Source organism: Aotus nancymaae, unplaced genomic scaffold, assembly GCF_030222135.1.
Source record: "Aotus nancymaae isolate 86718 unplaced genomic scaffold, 86718_ANA_hifiasm-v0.15.2.pri h1tg000014l, whole genome shotgun sequence".
Classification (NCBI taxonomy): domain Eukaryota; kingdom Metazoa; phylum Chordata; class Mammalia; order Primates; family Aotidae; genus Aotus; species Aotus nancymaae.
The window spans coordinates 122,039,953-122,065,102 of NW_026988425.1; the positions used below are offsets into that span (position 1 = coordinate 122,039,953).

A 25,150-nucleotide genomic window follows, 5' to 3' on the forward strand; every position below is an offset into this window, starting at 1 on the left:
TTCTGTGGTAATGTTTCCTTTCTTTGTTTGTTTAAACATATTGGCAGCTAACCACTAATTCTGATATTTACAATATATTTAGCAGACATGCTATTGTCAAAACTGACTTCATTACTTTCTCTCATTTAGTCTTTTATTTAACTGAGTAAACCCCTCTAAGATTAGAAGGAAACTGTCAGCCAGGCACGGTGGCTCACGCCTGTAATCCCAGCACTTTGGGAGGCCGAGGCAGGCGGATCACAAGGTCAAGAAATCGAGACCATCCTGGCCAACATTGTGAAACGCCATCTCTACTAAAAATAAAAAAAAAAAAATTAGCTAGGCATGGTGCCAGGCGACTGTGGTCCCAGCTACTTGGGAGGCCGAGGCAGGAGAATTGCTTGAACCTGGGAGGTGGAGGTTGCAGTGAGCCAAGATCGCACCACTGCACTCCAGCCTGGTGACAGAATGAGACTTCGTCTAAAAAAAAAAAAAGAAGAAGAAGAAGGAGGAGCCTGTCCCCCCTTTTCTTGTCTCTCCTTTCCCTACTCCCTGTGGTATTTATTCTCAAGTCCCTCTGAAATTCTCCATTTACACCATAGAGTCCTCACAGGCTTTCCCCAAATTTCATGGCTGATTTTTTTTCTGTCATTGTCATTACCTTTTAAAATTACATTTCTAATCTACTTATCTCAACAGAAATGCTTTTGGCTTTCAAGAGTCCGTTCCTTGCCTTTCCTTTTGTAAACTGTGTGAACATGGCCATAATCTGTGTCAATGCAATGTTCCCAGTTCTCAGGTCCCAACCTCCCCTCTCTTCCCTTGACTCATTACCATCTGAATTCCTAGAACTGTTATAGCAAAGCACCCAAAACTGGGTGTCCTAAAACAACAGAAAATTGATTCTCTCACACTTCTGGAGGCCAGCAGTCCAAGGTCAAGGTGTTGGCAGGGTTGGCTTCTCCTGAAAGCCCTGAGGGAGGGTCTTCTCTGTCCCTTCCAGCTGCTGGGGGCTGCTGGTGGTCCCCAGCACTCCTTGGCTTGCGGCCACATCTCTCCAGTTATCTGCTAACTTCTTCCCGTGTCCTCACATCGTCCTCCCATTGTCTGCCTCTATGTTCAAATTTCTCCTTTTTCATAAGGACACCAGTCACATTGGGTGAGAGCCCTCACAATAACCTCATTTTGGCTAAATGACCTCTGTTTTTAATTAAGGTCACTTTCTGGGGTACAGGGCATTAGGACTTCAGCATATCTTTTGAGAGGGGCACACTGCAACTCATCACACCATCCTTGCCACCTTTGCTTCATTGCCCTTGGCCTGGATCCACCTGCCATGGGCCACCTTAGGGGCCAGGTAGACAGCCAGTCAAGGCACGGTGTCCTTCTCATCCTCCTATTTTAAATGCCTCCTTTCGAGCTTGTCTCCACCAGAGTTCAGGGACTTGAGAAGCAGGCATTTAGAAAACCCACACTGAGGATTTCTCCTGGGAGCAGAGATGAGGCACAGTTTGCTTCGGTTCTGTTGTGGCCGTCATGTGTCCAAGGATGCTGGGACAGAGTTGCTGTCTCTGGTGTTGCCGATTCTCTGTCACTGAATCCCTGTTGCTCAGGGCCCCTTCTGGTGGTCTGGGATCCCGAAGAACATTTGCAGCCTTAAAATTTACCTTCGGCCTGTGGGTATCAGTGCACAGGCCCTGCCTGCGGCCTTCATCTCTTCTCTACTGTCATCATTGGCGTCACTCAGATGACCTGGGGTGAGCCTTCCAATGCCATTTCTGGGCCTGCTGCTCTGAGCACCTTTGCTTTGTTTTCAGGGCTTCTTTTGGCATGTTCTTCAGGCCTGTGGGTGATCTCTTCCTTTTAGATTAGACTCATTGATTCCGCAGCTCCTCTGGCTGTTGTTGTTCTTACTGTTTCTTCTGCATATCGGGGTGTGGCTCTTGTCTTACCGGCTGATTCAACAAGGAGAAGGCACCGTCCCAGGAATCTTTGCTTAACCGCAGAAGGAAAGACTTGGGGTTCGTATGGGCAAAGGATTGATAAATTCAAGACCTTTCTGTGTATTTCCCTTCCTTGTAACATGTGTGTCTTCATTGAATAGTTACCTTTTTTTTTTTGAGACGGAGTTTTGCTCTTGTTGCCCAGGCTGGAGTGCAATGGCTCGATCTTGGCTCACTGCAACCTCCGCCTCCCAGGTTCAAGTGATTCTCCTGTCTCATCTTCCTGAGTAGCTGGGATTAGAGGCATGTGACACCCTGCTTGCTTGCTTTCTCTTTCTTTTCCTTTCTCTTTCTTTTCTTTTTCTTTCTTTCTTCCTTTCCTTTCCCTCCCTCCCTCCCTCCCTCCCTCCCTTCCTTCTTTCTTTCTGTCTCTCTCTCTTTCTTTCTTTCATTGGCGTTTTTCTGTGTTGGTCAGGCTGGTCTTGAACTCCCAAGCTCAGGTGCTCTGCCCTCTTTAACCTCCCAAAGCACTGGGATTACAGACCTGAGCCGCCGTGCCCGGCCGAATAGATACCTATTAACTGCCTTTTATTGTGTTGTACCTTCTGTCACTGAGCCATAGTCTGTGCTCTGAGAGGATTGGCAGTTTCTAGGGGGAAGATTCTTACTCATGACTCATAAGCAAAATACTGACCAATGGACAGGAACAAGGAGTTGGAGACACGGGAAGAGCTATGAATTCTGCTTTGCGGGGTCGGTGAGACCTAGTAAGGAGCTAACATTACGTCACTCTGGCAAGGCTGCTCTTGACCCCACAGAATCATACAGGGGCACATCTGTGTGCCTATGTCCCAAGAGCCAGGAATCCTTTTCTGAGTCTGCACTGGGCTGGGGTGCCAGCCACATCTGCTGAGGCTCAAAGCCAGGCTAAAAGCCTTGTAGATGACAGCTTTTCATTAAACAATTTTTTTCTTCAACCAATAGGTCTGCACTGACGTAATAACATAAGAGATGTCATTGTGGCCCAGTGCTTCGTTCACTGTCATAAGTTTATGGTTAACATCTCCAAGACGCAGCATGTAAAGGTGGCTAGTACCCTCCTGACTGGTCCCTTCTTACACATTCGTCTCTACCGAACCAGTTGCCCTTAAATACGTCAGTCCTTCTTGAAAACAACCTGAGTCACTACCACTGCCATGGAGAACAAGTTTCCAAATCATTGCACTGCACCTTCTGGAGAAAGAGGTACTTTTACTTGACCTGAAATTTAAAGGGCTCATGCTTGAAAACCAATATGAGCAGATTCCCCGTCTGCTTGCTCCAGAGTGGGTGCAGCTTGACCACTGCTGTGTTGAATTGGTGGGTTCTCCATAACCAGCTGTCTTTGATTTTGTAGCTCAGCCTTCATGGGTAGGATTATACAATTGCTGGCTTTGTTCTCTCTGAATCTTGTTTATTGTGATTCTGCCTGGACTAAACACACATGAGTAATGAGGGCTAATGAGGGCTTCAGAGCCTGAAGAGCTGCGTTTTATGTCAAGTGCATGGACATCTATTTTTTATTATTTTTTTTGAGACGGAGTCTGTGTCACCCAGGCTGGAGTGCAGTGGTGCAATCTCAGCTCACTGCAACCTCTGCCTCCGGTTCAAGTGATTCTCCTGCCTCAGCCTCCTAAGTAGCTGGGACTACAGGTGTGCACCATCACACCAGGTTAATTTTTCTTATTTTTAGTAGAGATTGGGTTTCACCATGTTTTCCAGGCTGGTCTTGAACTCCTGACCTCAAGTGATCCACCCACCTCAGCCTCCTGAAGTGCTGGGATTACAGGTGTGAGCCACCGCACCTGGCCCTGAGCATCTTTTTCAACTGCATTCTTTCTTCTTTCTCTCTGCTACTTTGTGGACACCTGGACACCCTATAATGTCTGTGCTTGAAAAAGAAAATAACTTTTGTAAATCAGTTTTCAGACTAACCCCAGACCAGGTAGAAATTGTACAGGTTCTTCAACCTCCATCCAGCCCGGGAATCATTCCCAAGCATGTCTATATTCCATGCGTGGGAATGATTTCTGGGTGTCAACATATTTGCAGTGTCAACATATTTGCGGACTTCTGCTTTTTACCACTTCTCTCCCAGCTTGAGTTTATTAGATGTCAGTCCTGCAGAAATGCAGTGGGTGCATGTCTAGAAAGAGCTCTGGGAACTGCGGCATCTGCGTTGTCTGCTTCCTCGTGTTGAGGGAAATCACTGGTACACACAGCCACTCGTTTCGTATTGATGACTTTCGTCTGATAAAGCAATACCCCCAGAGGAAGCACAGGTTTCCCCACAAGTGTTCTTTCTTGGCTGGGTGGTCATTGTCACATGCTGTTTGAATCCATGAAGGTCAAGAAACCCTTGAGTTGGGGCAGTCAGATGGGCACACATACACATGCACACCCTGCACACACACACACACACACACATGCACATCCCCCCCACACACACACACACAGGCACACCTCTTCCCTCTGAATTATAAGCTCCTTGAGTGTCGGTTCTGTCTGCAGCCTCTGCATCTTCATATCCACCCCAGTGCCTGGCAGAATGGTTTACACGTAGCAATACTCAAGAAAGCATTGTTGGATGTATGGGCACAAGTTCAAGGCAGCATCCCTGTTATAGCATAATAACATGTGCACTTGTTTGGGAGAAGATGGGGATCTCTGACCCAGGGCTTACAGGAGAAATGGGATTTGGATGAGAGGGAGGGGACTGTGAGTCCAGGAGGGACTAAGTGGAGCAAGGTGCAGAGGTGGGAAGGGCTGTGTTTCTGCTTCATCATGCTCACAGGGCACGGTGGGAACAGAGACCAGCCTCGTCTGCAGAATCTCAGCTCCTTTACTGGCCTCACACTACCGCCACTGCTTTTCACTGTTTCCCTCCAGGCTTGAGTTTACCGGGATATCAGTCCTGCAGACACGCATGAGTGTAAGCCTAGAAAGAGCCCTGGGAACAGGCAACTCTGCTTTCTCCAAGAGGAGAAAGGAGGCTTGCTCTCAGGAGTGTGTGCAGAGACCCTCTGTATTAGTCCGTTTTCACACTGCTGATACAGACACACCCGAGACTGGGTAATTTATAAAGAAAAAGAGGTTTAATGGACTCACAGTTCCACATGACTGGGGAGGTCTCACAATCTTGGTGGAAAGTGAAGGGCACGTCTTACATGGGGCAGATAAGAGAGAGAATGAAAGCCAAGCAAAAGCGGCTTCCCCTGATAAAACCAGCAGGTGTCCTGAGACTTACTACCATGAGAACAGTATGGGGGAAATGACCCCATGATTTAATTATCTCCTAGCTGGTGCCTCCCATGACACATAGGAATAATGGGAGCTACCCGTAATTCTCTATCTCATTCAAGATGAGATTTGGGTGGGGACACAGCCAAACGGTATCACTCTCTTAGCTCCAGGCCTAGCCTGCCTTGTGCTTCCCGTGGTGTCCTCCCATCTTGGCCCCTTTGGTCACCATGATAACCCACATTCCAGTAGGGGTACGGGGGAGGTCTGCAGCCCCAGAGCACCCCGGCAGCCCCTTGAGCACATGGGCCAGTCAGTTACCAACAGCAAGGCTACACCCTTGTGGCCCCCGAAACCTTCCTACAAATGTCAATGTTGGGCCCACTTTGTGAGCCCTGCAGTTTATTTATGAACAAGGAGTTTCTGCACTTTGATTGGCAGCTTTTCCTTGGCCTTGGATACCCTGCTTTGCCAGTGTGCACCACCCCCTAATTTCTTTCACCTAGAATAAATTAACCCCACAAATGACCACCAGCAGGAAGGCAAAGGGCATCCCTATGGATCAGAAACTGCTCTGGCTGGGCAGGGAGAAGCTATGAAAGAGGCAGGGAGACATATAGTTGGAAAAGTGGGTTGGGGCTGACTAGGGGCCTGTGAGGCTGCAGAGGAAGGACTTCGGATGTTCTGCTAAAGGCTGAGTGGGCCGGGGGAAGCTGAAAGGTCTTGAGCAGACCTTGATATTTCAGGATGATTGCTCTGGTTACAAGTGCAGAGTGGATGGCTTGCAGGTCTTGCTCAAGCCTGCAAACACTGATTTAGTGTCTGCTGCATAGTGGGCCTGAGGTTGAGCTGTGGAGGTGGCCAGGCGGGGCTCTGCACTGTGGGTGTGCAGTTTGGGTTCTGGTTGACCGTGCTGTCCACCACAGCACAGGAAATGTGGCTGCGTCAGTGCAGAGGTTAATACAAAGGGTCTCGAGCTGGACAGAGCCCAAGAAAATGCTCACCTCCACTGCGACTCGCCCAGAATCCACATGGAGTCAGTTAAGCAGCCTGAGGCCAAGCCCCTGCTCCTTCTGCAGTTCAGGGCTCCAGCTCCAGCTCAGGGGACATGGAGGAGGTGTTAGGAGGGAGGCTGCTATTGTAGGAACAGCCACACCTATGCCCTTCCCCAAGGGATTTGTGCCATAATTGGCTCATGTCACAGTAATAAGTTGATTCTTTGCTGTCGTTTTGTGTATTTTATGATGGTCCTCAAAGTTTTATTTAAAGGCTTTTCACTAGCCACCTCAGATTTGTTGTCAAAGCCAAAACCATAACCAGCCTCCTCTGCATCTTGCGTTTGGCTGCCATTTCAGCTTGGGTCCAAACCATTAAATATTGAATGACCATAATGCCCATGCAGAGTGAGTGGAGGGGGTTGGATTGCAGTCTGGACCTCTTGGTTCCATGTTCAGCTGTCTGGCCCTTGCCCCTGAGACCTGAGTGTGTCTCTGTGAATCCAGGAAGGAGAGGCACATAGGCCCTGTGGAGACTTTTTTGACGTGGCATTGCAAAGTCCACATGGTGTCCTACCTGTGAGCCCGTTGCTGGGTTGACTGTCATGCTTATCCAAAGACTCTTCATGTACTTTGCAGGATGACCACCAGAAAAAATATTGGGATGAGAATTGACCTAGGCATCATCTAATCCGAGCCATTTATTTAACAGATTAAAACCAACAATAACAGAATGAAGAGCGATACAATGGTGAATTGTGGATTATGGAAAGATTAGGAAAAACCCCACTTTGCTGCATTGAGCTGGAGGCATCAGATTGCACTCATGTTAAATATAGAGCTGTGTCCATCAATGGGCTGAGAAGCGGTGACACCCCAGCAGTGACAAGCACACCACATCCAGATCTTGGTTTCTGAATACCGATTTTTTGCTAAAGGGAATCAAGGCCTGGGCTTAGAAAGTACAAGAGGAGGCTGGAAGATCTTGTTTTGCCAGGAAGTAAGGAAGTACCCCAAAACTGATAGTGATATGTCACAGGAACAGAGGGGGCACCCTCCCACCCAAAATGGGGCTCCCTCTGGACAAATTGGGGATGACTCGGGCATCAAAAAAGATGATACTTGGAATAAGAAAGAATCCATGAGTCCCTAGTGATACTTAAAGAGGTGAGGAGACCATGCTTTTCTGTACAGAAGAATGTCAGGTAATTAACATGTAGAAAGACAGGTCGTTCTGCAAAACTTTGACTTTGCAGCCACCATTGCACTACTTGATTCAGGCCGGGATCAGCAACGGATGCTAAACCCACTGGGCAAAAGGATATAGAAACAGAATAGTCACATAGTCTCAGAATATGACCCCACAGATTATTTACTGATCACAAAGGGTGTAATGTTCACCTTTACAAAGGTGGGATCTGACACACACCGCCTTAACCAAGAGACCGAACAGGCATCACCTGTAGCAGGATAACCTGACTTCAGGGGCCCTGAGTGGGATTCAGTGGGAACCCCTCGACATGGACTCGAAGGCTCTTGCCAAAATAGCTAACTTGAATCTAAACTTCAGGAAAAAAACTGAGTAAATTCAGATTATGGGATATTCTATAAGGCAGTGAAACGCACCAGCGTCTGCCCCTGATTGTCATTGCATTAAGTTCCAGGAATTAATGTAACGACAATCTCCCAAAAAAAAAAAAAAAAAAAAAAAAAAAGGCGTGAAGACTCTTCTAGATGAAAGAAAAGTCAAGGGACATGACAAGGCAATGCAGCGTGGGATTGCGACGTAATGCAATCGTGATGGGGTTCCGGATCAGGACACAAAATAGTTATGAATCACATTTCTGGGATAATTGAGAGTATTTGAACATGGACTGTGAATTCAATAATATCGTACTGATGTTACACTTATTGAAAAGGATAACTACATGGCTACCCTGTATAAATATTTATTGTTCTTCAGGGATATGTGCTGAACTATTTACGGGTGAAGCATCATGATGTATAATTTATTGGCAAATGATTCATCAAAAATGAAAAGTGTGCATATTTGTGCGGAGAGAGAGGAGCAAAAGCCAATGTTGAACAGTCAGTGAGTTGGGGTGGAGAGTGCGTAGGGATTCACTGTGTCCTACTGCAACTTTTCTGAAGCTTAAAAAAATGTTCAAAATTTAAAAATGTAGGGAGTAAAACAGTAACAGTGAAACCGGCTCGGGGCAATTTAGTGACTTGTCTAAAAAAATCAACTCAGAAGTTACTCTCCTGACTTTAGATCCAGTACTGCCCGTCCCTTTTCATCCATGTGAACAGACAGACAGAGAGACACAGACACGGAGCGACAAAATCCCTCATTCCCCTGATTCAAAGACCAGAGCTTTGAGAGGGTGTAGACGCAGTCTTTCCAAACTCCTGGAGTTGGCAAAGGAGGACATAAAGACAGGCGCTCATCGCCATCTAGTGGCCATATAAGGATGCCTGTCAAGTGCCGCCAGTTTTTGAGACGAACTCGTCCCACATTATTGGGAGCTTTCCGGCAGCCTCTGCCTGGTTGTTACATTTTCCCATTTGCAAAGCACGAATTTTTGTTTATATTTCTGCTCCTCTAATTTTCCAATGTGTATTTCCAGTTGCTTCAAAGAAACCGGCCCAAAAGTAGATTTCCTTTCCCCAGAAACCAATATTCTTCGATAATCAGGAAGAAAACGTCCTGCTCCGATATATTTCACCAGGTCCCTTTGACCACCCCATGCCAGCAAACCACTGGCCCTTCTGACTCCCTCTTGTGGAAATAAAGGAAGACCAATGAGAAATGAGAAGAGCAAAGGCAATTTATTTAGCAGCACTTCAACAGCAAGGGCATCGGCCACCATCACTTGCATGTGGCAGAGACCCACAGGCTGGCAGAGGAGTGGGAGCTTTCTAGTGGGACAAAGGGAAGACTTCGTGTCCTATCTGGAGGCTGTGGGTATGGGGAAGCTGGGGGGGCTCACTGCAGGCTGGGCATCCTATGGGATTGGTAGGTGTGCAAAGTTGGCTCTCTCTGGTTGGTCATAAATGGAAAGTAAGGGCAAAACTTAGAGAAGCTGTCAGTTATTAACCGAGTCCCGGCCATTTTAGACTGACTTTTACAGAAATGATGGTTTAGCTTCCTGGGTTGTTACTAGAAATAAGAAGTGGCTCATGCCTGTAATTGCAGCACTTTGGGAGGACAAGGCAGGTGGATTGCCTGAGGTCAGGAGTTCCAGACCATCCCGGCCAACATGGTGAAACACTGTCTCTACTAAAAATTTAAAAATTAGCTGGTGTGGTGGCGCATGCCTATAGCCCCAGCTACTCGGGAGGCTGAGGCAGGAGAATCCATCGAACCTGGGAAGTGGAGGTTGCAGTGAGCCAAGGTCGTGCCACTGCACAAAAAAAAGAAAAAAGAAAAAAAAGAAGCCAGGCTATTTATTATAGATAAAGAGGTTGGTTTCCCAGGCAGGTCACTGTAGGTTGTGGGTCAGAGTTCTATTTTTATATATTGTGTGGCCATCATCTGTTTGTATATCGAGCTCACTCTGGAAGCAGCCTGTCCACCAAGCACCCTGTCACAATGCAGGCAGCTGCAGGCAGCAGCTCCTCTAATCACAGGGAAGGAGGCCTTGAAGGGAGATCAGAGACTTGGGTTTGGGTGTTCAGCTTTCTTCTCCAGTCTGGGGGAGGCGTCTCTAAGCTTCAGTGGCCTCCTGTGTACCCAGGCAATTTCTGCTGCGCTTCCTCCCTCCCTGTGAGCCGCCTCCATGGGTGGCACTGAGCCCACACCCACAGCTCCCTCTGGAGGCTGGAGGGTGACTTGCAGGTGCTGTGCACGGATTGCCTGTGAGTTTCTAAGTGCAGATGGGAACAGGTAGCTCCTCTGCTCCTGCCATCATGGCAGCCTCTGTGGTGGGGAGGGATGGAGAGGGACATGTGCAGGCCTCTTGGGACCCCAGCTGGAGCAGGCACACAGAGGTGCACTCGAATTAACTCTTGCTTAGCCCATGTGAGCCCTGAGCTTACCCTCCAAGTGTGCTTTTCCCTTCTCTCCACTGCCAGGCGCTCCGCGTGAAATGGTCCCATCTCAGACTGCCCTGGGTGGATCTAGACTGGCTCATAGACATCTCCTGCCAGATCACAGAGCTCGACCTTTCTGCCAACTGCCTGGCGACCCTCCCCTCCGTCATCCCCTGGGGCCTCATCAACCTCCGGAAGCTGAACCTCTCGGACAACCACCTGGGGGAGCTCCCTGGCGTGCAGTCGTCGGATGAAATCATCTGTTCCAGGTGGCTCCCTGGGGTGTGCACGGAGCTGTGTGTGACCCCGCTGTCACCGTTGTGCTCCTGGGTTGTATTTTGTGGTTTGGGGGGGGCAAAATGTTCTGGCTAAAATAGGAGTTTTGCCTGCCCCTAAGTCAGCCTCCTTTTCAGGTGAAAACGAGAGGTCTAGAGAGATCATTGGTCTGGCTCAAGTTTACACAGTTCATCTGCGGCTGTGCAGAATCCTTGCCTGAGATGCTCGTCTCGGTCCTTCCCAGGAATCAGATGAGGGCAGCCAAACCTTCCCAGGCTGGTGGATGCAATGGGGCTCTGAGGCACCAGCTTTTACTCCACCTCCCAGAGAAAGTGGGAAGGGCCTCAGAGAAAGGGTTAACTCTGCAGGACTCTGGCAGCAGGTGGACCTTGTGGGCAGCCCAGGCCTGCTTCTTCTGGAGGCCTTGGGAGAAGGCCTGAGCTTTACCCCTGAGCTTGCATAGGAAGGGGAAGAACCTTATTTGATTTCTTTAGGATACGTATCGGCAAGTCCTCATTCCATAAAGGGGTTGAGTTGATTTTTAAATGAAGGGTTTAAATGAATTAAGAGCCAAGAATGAGCAGGCACGGTGGCTCATGCCTGTAATCCCAGCACTTTGGGAGGTCAAGGCAGGCAGATTACCCAAAGTTGGGAGCTCAAGACCAGCCTAGGCAACAAGGTGAAACCCCGTCTGTACTAAAAACAAAATACAAAAATTAGCCGGGCATGCTGGCGGGCACCTGTAATCCCAGCTACTCGGGAGGCTGAGGCAGGAGAGTTGCTTGAACTCTGGAGGCGGAGGTTGCAGTGAGCCGAGATCGTGCCACTGCACTCCAGGCTGGGCGACAAGAGCAAGACTCCATCTCCAAAAAAAAAACAAAAACAAAACCAAGAATGTTGGAAAGAGCTTGGGGTAGATGGTAACTCACGGGGTGCCCAAGTGAGAACAGGAAAGAAGGCTGCACACCGGAACTTAAATACAAGTGCCATCCAAGTGGGGCCCTTCCCCTGGGCCAGATGGACAGGTCCAGAGGTTCAAAGCCCTGCTCTGTGGTGCCTCAGCAGCTTTCAGGGCACCCACTCATTTTGCTATTACGTGTGTATGAAGGATTAGAATCCCTGTTCGTCAGCCCGGGGCCCACCAATGAGAGGTTTGTCTTTATCTACACAGGACACAGTAAGAGTTCTTCAAATGAATTAAAAATCATATGCACAACGTTTTCAGTGCACACTCTTTAACTTTGCACAGGGAGACCGAGAGAAAACAAATACACCTCCTTGTTGTAAAATATGTCCATTTGGTGTTTTCCCTCCTCCTGATGCCTGCCTGCCTCCTTCTCCACCCCAGGCTGCTTGAAATTGACATTTCCAGCAACAAATTGTCCCACCTCCCGCCTGGATTCTTGCATCTCTCAAAACTTCAAAAACTGTCAGCTTCAAAAAATTGTTTAGAAAAACTGTTCGAAGAGGAAAATGGTATGTTTTCTCATCAGTGACCTGAGTGAATTAGTCATTTGCTTCTTGGTAGGGATATTTTTACCAGTTCATACGTCGTCTCTTTTTTTTAAGCTACTAACTGGATCGGTTTACGGAAGCTACAGGAACTTAATCTATCCGACAATAAATTGACAGAACTCCCCGCCCTGTTTCTTCACTCTTTCAAGTCCCTCCACTCTCTGAATGTCTCCAGAAACAACCTACAGGTGTTTCCAGATCCCTGGGCCTGCCCTTTGGTGAGTATTGTATCAAAAGTCATGAAAGCCACGGTCAACTCTGCATCTCAGCTAGCCTCAGAGAGCCTTCAGGTGCATCAGGTCAGCTCAGCCCCTCGGCAGCCAAGCCGGGTAGCGGGACCTGGTTCCCACATTGTAGCATTGTCACTCAGCATGCAACGAGGCTGAGTGTCCCAGGCAGGTGACTCCCCTGAAAGCCAGCCTGCCTGGCTCTGGGTTCAAGAGCCACCCCGCGACACTCACAGAACTTTACCTAGGGACAGCTTGCACCCTGGCACAGGACACGTTGTGCCTGAAAAAAGAGAGTTCAGTTCTTTTAGAACAACTATCACCTAAGAGTGAGAAATCATCGGTCTGCACTCACAGCACTGCTGATTAAATGGGGTTTTTGCTTCTGGGAAATTTTGCTGGTTAAAACAGATGGAACAGCATAAAGAATGTGTGTGTGTATGTGTGTGCGTGCGCGTGCGTGCATGTGCACACGTGCATGTTCTGGTTGTTGGTTTTAAACCAGGAAACTTTCCATCACTGGCATTAGCTTTCCTGGTTTGACCATTTGTGTGTGGGAAACCAGCTTCTCACTCCAGCACGGTCCTGAATTGTTCTGTTATTTCCAAGGGCAATGGGCCGGAAGTTCTGGAATGAAGGAAAAAGACTATGAGATCCCCCAGGAAACCCCATTCCTGTCCCTTCCTTGGAGCAGGGGTGGGAGGACGGGGACCGTGAGGGTGTGCGGCCTCCCAGCAACACTCAGTCTCCTCCATCACACAATGTCGTTGTAATGGTCTATTTTTAACATGCAATTTGGAAACAGTCTCATAGGCACCACTGCATTTAAAGAGCTAACTAATATACATTTTTTTTCTCATCAATCTCTTAGAAATGTTGTAAGGCTTCCAGAAATGCCCTGGAATGTCTGCCAGATAAAATGGCTCTCTTTTGGAAAAATCACCTGAAGGACGTGGATTTCTCAGAAAACGCACTAAAAGAAGTTCCCCTGGGACTTTTCCAGCTTGATGTAAGCCTAATAGCCCTTCCTTCCGTCCTCATTTTCAGCTTTTGAGAGAAAATTGCTCCATGTTGCAGCAAAATCCATGTGCTTTTCCTGAGCTTCTGAGACAAATATAAGAGGAAAAGGTGAAGAAAAAGTTCAGCTGTCAAAAATACGCATGGCCGAGAACAGTGGTGAGGGCGGTCCGTGGAAAGCAGACGCAGCTATGTTGGGTGGTGGGGTGATGCTTTGTATCCCTCGGGACTGTCTTTACGTCCACAGCCTGCCCATCTATGAAGCTGAGTGGACACTGTGAGTTCCAGAAAGGCCTTTCCCCGGAGCCCTGTGTGCCCACCCCAGCACAGAGGTACCTTCTCACTTTAGGTTGTTTTAGGTGGTTGGCGGGTCCTTAGGCAGGCAGGCCGTGGATCACACTCATTGCTTGGAGCTCTGGGCCAACCCAGAAGGGGCCCCATCCGTGCCTGCTAAAGGCATCAGGGCAGTCCCTCCAGACGCCCTGTGGAGGACCCCCAGGCAGAGTGCCCAGGCCACCCTGCACCGGCCTCAGCCCCCGGTCCTGCCAGGCCACTGCCCGGGCCCCCACGAGCTCTCCTCCAAGGCCTGGTGCAGCCTCTTGTGTGCGGCGACCCCCACAAGGTGGTGAAAGCCCCTTCAGTGTGTGTATCCTCAGAGAGGAGGGGCCATCAGGTCCTAGGCTCCTGACAAGCACAGGGCAAAGCCAGGGACCCAGGGACAGGACCTACACTGCTCAGAGGAAAAGAGCCACATGGGGCCACCCTCGGAGGTACCACATCATACCCCTCACAGGGCTCTCCTGTCCTTCAGGCCTTGCCCACAGCCATCGGGGCCCTGCTCTGAGCCTGTCTTCTCGTATTTCACACCAACAACTCGCGGGCTTAGTTTTTTGGCTTCCCCCAAAGCTCAGAAGCAGCCAATCGGGAGAGGCAGAGCCTTGTCCCCAGCGTCACCACGACCTGCGGAATGGGTGTCTACTCAGGGTCTCCTCCACACTGGGAAGGGTTGGGTGGGTGTGTGGGGGCTTGGGGGGCCCTGCGGCCTGGCACATGGCAGGACCTCTATAGAATTTCAGCAGATGGGGCCTGGCTGCAGTGGTTCTGATGGCAGGCGGTGGCGTGAGCCCCTTCCACAAGGCAAGAGACAGAAGCACTGGGAATGGAGAATTTAATGTAGGGCCACAAACAGCCTGTGGCCCTCCTGAGGCCACCCTGGTTGTGGGTGGGATAGTTGGTGGCTGTGGTGATGTCCTCAAGCAGGGTGACAGCATGTCTGTGGCACTCCTGTAAAGGAAAACCTGGGCCAGGCATGAAGGCTCAGACCTGGGCATGTGACTCAGACCTGTACTCCCAGCACTTTGGGAGGCCAAAATGGAAGGCTAGCTTGAGGTCAGGAGTTTGAGGCTCTGATCATACCCCTGTGCTCCAGCCTAAGTGACAGACCCTATCTCTAAAACAGTGAATAAAAAGAAATAATAACCAAAAATGAATAAAACATGTTACAGGTCCAAGGTAGTACCTCATCCCTGTTAGTGACTGGGTTCCCTGCAGGGTCTGTTTGCAGTGGGACTGAGGGAGGGGTACCCGTGAGGGTCACTCCAGACACGCTGATAATCCTGGAGGACCCAGCTTGGGACTCTGTAACAGCTAGAAGAGGGCATGTAGTTAGGGCAATTACCCTTGATGGCACTGCCACCCCTGTCCCCAGACCTGGGCCGGCCCAGGAAGCCACCCACCAAGAGGCAGCAGACACCAGCACTGTGCTGAACACACACCACGTCACCCCCACCAGTGATGACCCAGTGTCCCCTGAACCATCAGAGTCTGGCACTTTCCCCAGAGAGCCCTCCAATAATCAGCACTTTATTTTTATTTATTTATTTTTTAAGACAGAGTCTCATTCTGTTGCCTAGGCTGGAGTGCAATGGCGAGATCTTGGCCTACTGCAAACTCCGCCTTTCGGGTTCAAGCGATTCTCCTGCCTCAGCCTCCTGAGTAGCTGGGATTACAGGTGTCCACATCAGTCCTGGCTAATTTTTGTGCTCTTTTAGTAGAGATGGGGTTTCACCATGTTGGCCAGGTTGGTCTCAAACTCCTGACCTCAGGTGATCTGCCCGCCTTGGCCTCCCAATGTGCTGGGATTACAGGCCTGAGCCACCGCACCCGGCCAGTCAGCACTCTTAAGAATGGAATCCTTCATGCTAACAACTACCTGGGCTGCTTTCACCGACTTTGAGGGAAGCGCTCCTGTAGATAGCCCCGTCGCTCTGTGTGAGGTCATTTCTTGAGTTTGAAGAGACTGCTGAGCCCCACACTATTGGGAGCTGTGTGAAGGTGAATTGGTTGGAATTGTTTGACTGCGCTTGGTCGGGAAACTGACTGGCTCTTCATTCTCTCCTGCCTGCTTGTGTCTGACGCCATCTTTGCTTCTCTCTCCCTCCCTGTCTCTCTCAGGCCCTCACGTTCTTGAGGTTACAGGGAAACCAGCTGGCGGCACTTCCACCTCAAGAGAAGTGGACCTGCAGGCAGCTCAAAACCCTGGATCTCTCCAGAAACCAACTTGGCAGGTAAGCAGGGGCCTCTCCTCCCCGGCCATTCCAAAGCATGCGTGGAGCAGCGGCTGAGCCGGTCCTTGGGATGGTGGCGTGCCAGGCCTGCTGAACCGCCAGCCCGGGACTCGACAGCAGAAATCACTGCCTCACAGTCCTGGGGGCTGAAGTCCGGAGTGGCAGCGCCCACAAGGCTGCTTGATTTCTCCTGAGGCCCCTCTCCTTGGCTTGCAGACGCCGTCTTCCCCCTGCGTCCTAGCCGGCCGGCCCTCTGTGCGTGTCTGTGTCCTAATCTCCTCTTCTTACAAGGACACCAGTCAGATTGGATTAGAGTCCATCCTAATGACCTCATTCTAACTCAGTTACCTCTTGAACAGCCCTGTCTCCACATACAGTCACATTCTGAGGAATCGGAGGTTAGGGCTTCGACATAAGAATTTGGGGGGACAGAATTCAGCCCATCACACTGTCCTTTCATTTCTAATTTTTAACCTTCTGAAGAATCTTGTCTCTTACTTCAGCCCAAACTGTAACTCTATTCAAAAGTCTCTGCTGATCACTAACTGAAATGGATACGGAATTGAATAAAACCACCCAGCCCCAAAGCCTTCCGATAGGTGGAAAGCCAGGATGAGCCCAGCCAGCCTCTGGGGACCAGTGACCCCAGTTCATTTGCAGAAGGCCACTTCTGCATTATTACAGTGGAACTTGTACCCCAAAGAGGGCCTCTGCGGGGGGCAGTGTGAAAGGCAGCCACCACTCCAGCGTGCGCTCCTGCCAGGCCCTGAAGAGTTGCACTTGAATTTCCCCCATCTCCGTGATTTGGCATGATAACATCACAGCCAAAATAGTAATGTTTTTCTTGTGATGTCCTCAAATTTTCTCTTTTTCCTCCCCACAGAAACGAAGATGGACTGAAAACAAAGCGTATTGCCTTTTTCACCACCAGAGGTCGCCAGCGCTCCGGGACTGAGGCAGGTGTGTGTTGGTTGGGAGATGCTGGCCCAGATGAGACAGCGGGGTAGCCTGGTTCCTACGCCACCCAAGTGAGGATCGCCCTTATCTCGGGCCTTCCCCTTCCACGCCCTGTTGCAATGCCAAAGATGCCCATGGTCAAATGAAAACCCAGCACGTGAGCTGCACCCATTCCTTATGTCCCACGTGTGACACACAAGTAACCTTAAACCCTGCTGTCCTGCATGGAGGCCACTGATACCGGCAGCTAACATGGGCGTGTGGTCTACACGCCAAGCACTGCCCTAGACAGGTTATGTATGTGACAGTCGCTCATCCTCCCAACGTGAGGTCTGGGCCACAGTTCCCCATTTTACTCGTGAGGAGACTGAGCCTCCCAGGGTGCCTTAGCCATTCCACAATACCGTCGGCCGAGTGCTTCAACAGCAGGCATTTATCTTCTCACAGTTCTGGAAGCTGGATACCTAAGAGGAGAGTGCCACACTGTCAGGTCTCGGGGTCGGGGGCCTTCTTCCTGGCTTCTTTCTCTCTGTGTCCTGAGATGGTGGAGAGAGGGAGAAGGACTGGTCTCCCTTACTCTTCTTTTTTTTTTTTTGTGGCAGAGTCTTGCTCTGTCACCCAGGCTGGAGTGCAGTGGCTCCATCTCAGCTCGCTTCAACCTCTGCCTCCCAGGTTCAAGTGATTCTTCTACCTCAGCCTCCCGAGTAGCTGAGACTACAGGTGCCTGCCACCATGCCCGACTAATTTTTGTAGTTTTACTAGAGATGGAGTATCACCATGTTAGCCAGGCTGGTCTTGAACTCCTGACCTCAAGTAATCCACCTGCCTCAGCCTCCCAAAGTGCGTGAGCCACCACACCCGGCCCCTCTTCTTATAAGAACGTTAATCCTTTCATAAGGCCCCCACCCTCATGACCTCATCTAAACCTAATTACAGCTCAAATATCGCATCTCTAAATAGCATCACATTGGGTGTTAGAGTTTCAACATATGAATTCAGTGGGAAGTGGGGGACACAGTTCGATCCACGGCACAGGGACTGACTGATTTGTCCCAGGTCATGTGTCTGCTTCTCGGTAACAGAGCCAGGTTTCATCCCAGGACTGTGGGACTCCAGCCCTGGAGCCAGCAGCCCAGTGCTGTCGAGTCTCTACTGCCACACAATGGCACCTCACAAAGCCCACGTGGATCATGGCCACTTTTGGCTCCACAGGCTGAGGTGAGGCTGAGGTTGCACAGGAGCTTGTGGTCTTCCCCAAAACTCATCAGAGACAGAGCCTGTCCTAGTTTTTGTACTGGTCACGTAAGGCCAGCTCAGCACGGAGTATGTGTAGGGAAACAAGCTCTTTTTGTTCCATTATCTTCTGTGAGACACAGGGGAGCGTATGGAGCTGTCCCTTTCATTAAACAACCAGCTCTTCTTCTTAACCTCAAAGCTAAGACTTTCAAAGCCAGCCCCACTCACAGAAATATCCCTCAGGATACTGGCCCAGCAAATCAGTACCAACATCTAGGCCATTTTAAACATAATACAGCTTTCTTCTTCAGTCTGATAGATGGACGTTGGCAAGTACAAATAGTGTGAGGTAGGGATAAGCGATGCTACAGAGGTGAGGACTTATTTGCAGGAGGTGAACGAGGGAATCTGCCACTGCTACGCTCTTGGATGAACTGGTGTGCTTGTGTGTTTAGTAGGATACACATATAGATCTGTCACGAACGAGTGTGTGTGTTTATATGTGACTGAAAAAGGAATATCAGTGGAACAGGTAAGAGAGTTCAAAAATAGACCTAAGTAAATATAGAAATGTAATATATCAGGAGTCCCCAACCTCCACCCAGGCAGCGAACCGGTATTGGTCTGTGGCCTGTTAGGAACCAGCCCACACAGCAGGAGGTGAGCGGTGGGCAAGTAGCATTAGCCCCACCTCCTGCAGATCAGCGGCGTAGATTCTCACAGGAGCTCGAACCCTGTTGTGAACTGTGTGTGCAAGGGATCTAGGTTGCACATTCCTTATGAGAATCTAACGCCTGATGATCTGAGGTGAAACAGTTTCATCCCTAAACCATCCTCCTCCTCAACCGTGCAGTCCATGGAAAAATTGTCTTCCACAAAACCAGTCCCTACTGCCAAAAAGGTTGGGAACTGCTATTATATAATACATGACAAAACAGAATTTCAACTTAGTGTAGAAGGACGTTTGCTTGCTTTAGTAAATGGTGCTGGCATTTCTGCCTGGAAGGGGGACAGAACACGACACTAGATTACAAAAATGTCTGTGTGGACAGCAGGTTTAAGTATAAAAAAAGAAAACAATAACATTTAAGGAATATGGGTAGAATTGGCTATGAGGGAGATCTTTAAAAGCTGGTTGGGAGAAATCCAGGAATAATTTTTTTAAAGACTGAAATCATTGGCTTCATAAACATTCAAAGATTGTGTTCAGTAGAAAGCATCATAAACACAGTCATAATGCAAACAGACTAAGAAGAAATGTTTGCACCACAAATGGTTGCAACATAAATTGGCTTAAGTCCCTAATATACAAAGAATGCTAACAAATCGGTTTAAAAAAAAAAAAATCACAATAGCCGAAAAAAAAAAAATGGGCAAGGGATATAAAAAATTTACAGAAAAGGAAGTCCAGAGGACCAGGAAGCAAATGGAAAGGTCCTTAACCACACAAATAGGGAAATGCAATTATGAATTTCATAACTGATCCTTTTTTAAATGAAGAGCCTTAGGACTTTGGAAATTGAGTCCAGACGTAGGGATTTCACTTGGAAGGCAGGGGAAACAAACACCGTCTTCTCCTTCGGGCCAGACAGGATGATGGGCATGAGAACAGGAACCAGCGTAGACCTCAGTCACGCAATCCACTTACCATGCGGATCAGAAATGTGTCTCCAACTTAGAAATGCCGAATCCTTCCTGGGACCGCGGAGGAGTGTGCAAGGAAGTGACCCCGGCACTCAATGAGACGCCAGAAAGGAAAGTCACGGGCATGCATAGAAAAGCACCGTAGGAACCAATGTTCTAGAAAATGATGGTTGGCAGCCCACAGGAGTCTGTCTGGGGAGCCACGTGAGGGGTCCACGCCCCCAGGGAGCTTCTCTGGCAGAGGTGGATCTCAGCTTTGGTGGATGACAAAGGCCTCTTGATTCTTTAAACTTCATCTAGAAAGTCAAGGCCCACACCTGAGTTTGTAAAGAAGGCTCTTTGCAAACCCTTTTCCTCAGTCGGGTTATTCTCTCAGGGCCGTGGACCTTGGGTAAGGAATTATCTATAAAAGACAGCTTGTTTGCAGAAGGATAGTAAAATTCCAAGTAAATTTATGTACATTCAAGGAGTCATGTTTGTGCAGTGGCCTCATCCAAAAATAATTTGGATTGCCTTTTTTACGGTAAAAATCAGACCAGCATAGTCAGAAATAACTTATGAATAAATAATTACAGTTCATAAATACCTGCCCCAGCCCAGTGCCCATCCTGCTTGACACTGGGCCGGGAGGCGGGTTACAGGTGTTGTCTCTGTTAGCAATCAGAGCTCCTTATTCCACCCGTCTGTTACTTAAAGGGGCTTCATAAACACTGGCGAAACTTGAAAATTGGAAAGAATGTGTTCTCTGCAAAGCAAGTAAGCCCTTCTCGTTACTGATGTTCTTTCATGAAAACGTGGATTACGGCAGGCTAACATTGATCATCCCTCTTCATTGAAGAAAAAAAGGCACCTTTTTGAACACTTCTTTACCGAACAAGGCCTCGTACAAAGCCATCTTGGGAAGGCTGGTGCACCTTGATTTCCGCAGGGGCCCCCGCGGTGAGCCCCATTCACGGAGCAACCAGCCGGGCAGATTTTCCAGGCGTTGGTTTTGGTATTCCATTATCGTCTCTCCCTGAACGTTCTTGGAGGCCAGGTTACCCGTTACCATTGTTACCGCAGCTGCTTGTGTGGAAGAAAGCCAGCGCCGAGGCGGGGTAGCTGTGATCCAGAGCAACTGAGCCTGGTTTCAGCCCAACAAAAGAACCCTGCTTCTCTGTTTTCCGTGTCTGGCAGGGAACTTGTGAGAGGGCTTGGAGGCAGTCGTTTTATCTTGAATTCTCTGAGCTCCCAGGCGTGCCGTCCTGCCGCTCCCTGGGCCTTAGTAGAGACGAGAAAGGCACTTCACAGATTCTGCTGAAATCCAATCCTCTGATTCCCATCAGTGCATGTTTCCAAGCTCTTTCTCAACTCAAATGCTCTGGTGCCCGGGGAAACAGCCCATTTGACGTGATTTTCATGGCAATCGTATAGTAAGCCTAATTAATAAACTCACTTAAATACCAAACAGTTGGCTGGTTTTTCAAAGAATGTCATCACAAGAAGCATGAAAACAGCCAACCTTAGTGTATTTTCATTAACAAGCCTTTTTCATGGAAAAAGCGATGCATGTATATTTTAAAACACAGTTTTGAACACTAACAAAGGGCACGGGATAAATATTCAGTCTTCTAGTAATTCCCTTCCCCAGAGACATCTCTGGTAACCATTGTGTTCATGTCTAACAACTGTATGTAACCTATATGCATACACATGTGCAGGTGTGGTGTGTGCATGTAACATACACAGTGTGCGTGTGTGTGCATGAGTGTGCGCAGACATTTTCCGGCACACTAATAAGTCTTCTAGATATCTGGTTCTGAACTTTTTTTTTTGAGACAGAGTCTTGCTCTGTCATTCAGGCTGGAGTGCAGTGGGACGACCTTGACTCACTACAAGCTCTGCCTCCCAGATTCAAGCAATTTTCCTGACTCAGCCTCACGAGTAGCTGGGTATAGGTGCCCGCTACCACGCCTGGCTACTTTTTGTATCTTTAGTAGAGACAGGGTTTCACCATCTTGACCAGGCTGGTCTTGAACTCCTGACCTCGTGATCCACCCACCTCGGCCTCCCAGCGTGTTGGGATTACAGGTGTGAGCCACCAGCCTGGCCGCGCTTTGCCTTGTCAATTGATGGGCAGCTCTTGAGTGTCACTTCATCCCCCGTATGTGTAGACCCGCCCCGTGCTTTGTAATACTTGCAATTATTCTATTACTCATTGAACCAACCCCCTGTGGTTGGACACATAGGTTGTCCTCTATCTCTGCCACTGAGTGTCCTCCTTCTCACATCTTTGCCACACATGCATGCAAGGATGTCTGTAGAATTAGAACTGCTAGGTCGATGAGGTGAGCATTTGGTTCTGCTAGGTTTGCCAAAATGCCCTCTGGAGTTGGCATCAGTTTATACACCCACCTGGCCACCACGCTATGATGGTCCAGAATTCTTTTTAAATGCAGTCTGCTTTGCTGTGTCTTTGCAGCATGTGTGCTGGAATTTCCGGCCTTCCTGAGTGACTCTTTGGAAGTCCTTTGCCTGAACGACAACCACCTTGACACAGTCCCTCCCTCGGTTTGCCTGCTGAAGAGCTTATCAGAGCTCTACTTGGGGAAGTAAGTACTCATCTGGAGGAGCCGTGCTGGCTGCTGACCCAGCGAGGCAGAATGCTTATCCCTAAACCACCTGGGATACAGGAAGCCAGGCAGAAAGAAGCCGTTGACTCTTCAAGAAGCAGTAGTGGGATTTTCAGAACAGGGCTTGATCAAGGAGGGAGGGAGAGAGGAGGATGGGGTAGTGATGGGTGAGACACGCTTTTGCTGCATCACTCGGGCTGTGATGAGAACACTCAGTCATCCATCCTTTCATTACTGAGCTTTCATTGCATGCCAGATACTGCCAGAGGTTCTAGGCAGTGTGCAAACCTTGATGAAAATGTAAAATGTTATATCAATATTAAAGTGACATCGCCTCTTCAAGAAGAGGTAGTGATCATCTTCATGGTGATGTAGTTAGCAGCAGAGGCAGAAAAGTTGGAGGAGGGGACTCAATTCTAAGCCATGGGGATTTGCAGAAGACAGAGCTGCCCTTTCTACCACTGACCCTTCAGGGAGAAAGGCTTTGGAATTAGTGTTGAAATCAGGTCCTGAGGTGTGGGTTCTGGGGTGCAGGCTGCAGAGGCTGACAGGAGTCGTGTGTGTGTGTGTGTGTGTGTGTGTGTGTGTGTGTGTGTGTGTGTACGTACGTACATGGTCGGGACACACCTGTATTCTCTCGTGATGGGCACATGTGTCTTCAGCAACCCTGGCCTCCGGGAGCTCCCTCCTGAGCTGGGGCAGCTGGGCAACCTCTGGCAGCTGGACACTGAAGACCTGACCATCAGCAATGTGCCTGCAGAAATCCGAAAAGAAGGTAGAGCATCCACAGCTCTGTCCCCTGCCATCACCTTGGAAAGACAACTCAAGTCCACGAGTTAAGTTCTGGGGTAGAAACAGTTGGTGACCCATGGAGCACAGCTCCAGGTTCCAGGTTTGGCAAGATGCTATAAAATTGTCCCTAAAGCAGTCATTACTGAGGGTCACTATATTGAGAATGTCCAGGTGATAAAACTGTGACCTCCTAGGCAGCAAGGACTTTGTCTATAGGTTCTTGCCTTTGAGACTTCACTTTTGGGGTGATTACTGTCACATCTTCCCTCCACCTGCTCCAGTGTTCCTTAACTGTCCCCATCAGAACACAAAGAAGGATTTCCTTCACAACAGGATTTTGTATTCTAAGAGATGTGAGCATGTTCCCATGCACCTACCCTTCCCCTTAATGATTTTGCACAGGCCCCAAAGCAATGCTGTCTTACTTACGAGCTCAGCTGCGGAAAGCAGAGAGATGCAAGCTGATGAAGATGATCATCGTGGGTCCCCCGCGCCAGGGCAAGTCCACCCTCCTGGAGATCTTACAGACGGGGAGGGCCCCCCAGGTGGTGCACGGCGAGGCCACCATCAGGACCACCAAGTGGGAGCTCCAGAGGCCAGCTGGCTCGAGAGCCAAGGTCAAGAGTCCCTGTGCACAGAGTCCCTGTGGGCGGGAGGGACATCCCATGGACTCCTCTGTCTTCTCCCCGGAGAGCCCAGGATTTTCTCAGCCAGATGTCCAAAGCCCAGGACCTTTGCAGGAGCCACTGTGTACTGTACTGTACCAGCTTCTGCCAAGAGCAGCGAATCATCTCTTGATGTGACCTTGTAGTTTTCTTTTCTTTTCTTTGAGACAGTGTCTCACTCTGTCACTCAGGCTGGATGTATCCTCAACCTCCCCAGCTTAAACAATCCTCCTGCCCTGTATGTTTTTGTGATCGTTAACTCAAAGCTCTGGGCCAGTGGTTCTTAACCCTGGCTGTCCATTAGATTTCCTTGAAGAGCTTTTAAAGATAGCACCGCCCAGGCCTCACCTCACTGCTCTTTGACCCCAAGGATTCAAGTTCAAGTGGTCCGGGGTAAGGCACCCCCAGGGCTGAGAGTAACCACTGTTGCAGGCAGTGAAACACACCAGCATCTGCCCCCTTAATGAGGAAGCTAAAAGCATTCCAGGACTTAATGCCCTGTCCTCCCTGATACCCGCTTTCACCCTAGGTTCTGAAAAGTCCTGTTTCTAAGCCCTACTTTAAATAAATCCATCACTGTTTGAACCCAGGAGGTGGAGTTTGCCAAGATCATGCCACTGCACTCCAGCCTGGTGTCAGAGCATGACTCCGTCTCAAAAAAAAAAAACAAAAACAAAAAAAACAATTCATCACTGAACCTAGTAGTCATCCTGCTTTCCATTCAGTGCCAGGCAAATGGAAATGAACATTTTCCTGTTCATGAAACAGAGAAAAGAGCCCATGAACTATAGGTGGGATCTCTATCCCTGGAATAGAGCAGGGCAGTTAGCTCTTTCTCTGAGCTTGGCAAGCGAACACACGTAGATAAGGCCTTCCTCATCAGCTGTTTTTGCGTTTCTGCCACCCTGTGGTTCCCTGGGATCCAAGGGGCAAGGAGACTGCTTCACTATGGAAAACTGAGGAGCTTTGAGGTCCAGATGTTCCCTGATTTTCCCTAAAGTCCCACACATAGTGCCAGCCAGACACTGTAGCACCTTTCACACATAACCACTTTCCAAGCCTTGTTTGAGAAATTAGGCATTAAAGCTGTGCCTCTGTTCTAGCACAGACTCGAAAGCTGGTCCTCTAAAGGATGAAGCGCTGCCTACTGGGGCTAGAACAGTCAAACACAACAATCAATGCCAGGCCCATTCTAGAACATTCCAGGAGCAAATCCAGCTGAGTCTAAAGGTTCTCTCCAGGACCCAGAATCCTCTGCATTGTCTCCTGCTCTGCTTTTTTCTTAACAATGATGCAATCTCATTTCTTCCCTTAGCTTCCTCTAGCTGAGGCCTGAAGGGTGAATTAGTGCTTCTATTTTTCCTGGCCTTCAGCCCCCACTTCCCTTCTGCGGTGACTAAAGCCCCACCCTTTA

The 25,150-nt window shown here is 49.1% G+C and overlaps 1 protein-coding gene across 4 annotated transcripts in view; it reads left to right on the forward strand.

Annotated features, from left to right (window-relative positions):
- LRRK1 (leucine rich repeat kinase 1) overlaps positions 1-25,150 on the forward strand; it is a 137,608-nt gene that overhangs the window by 72,043 nt on the left and 40,415 nt on the right. For all 4 annotated transcript variants that reach the window (XM_064376303.1, XM_064376306.1, XM_064376304.1 and 1 more), the window contains 9 exons: positions 10,271-10,497; positions 11,853-11,980; positions 12,074-12,237; positions 13,118-13,255; positions 15,718-15,830; positions 16,714-16,790; positions 22,129-22,258; positions 22,942-23,054; positions 23,474-23,688. In XM_064376303.1, coding sequence (XP_064232373.1) covers positions 10,271-10,497; positions 11,853-11,980; positions 12,074-12,237; positions 13,118-13,255; positions 15,718-15,830; positions 16,714-16,790; positions 22,129-22,258; positions 22,942-23,054; positions 23,474-23,688 — 1,305 coding nt within the window. The remainder of the gene's footprint in view (positions 1-10,270; positions 10,498-11,852; positions 11,981-12,073; positions 12,238-13,117; positions 13,256-15,717; positions 15,831-16,713; positions 16,791-22,128; positions 22,259-22,941; positions 23,055-23,473; positions 23,689-25,150) is intronic.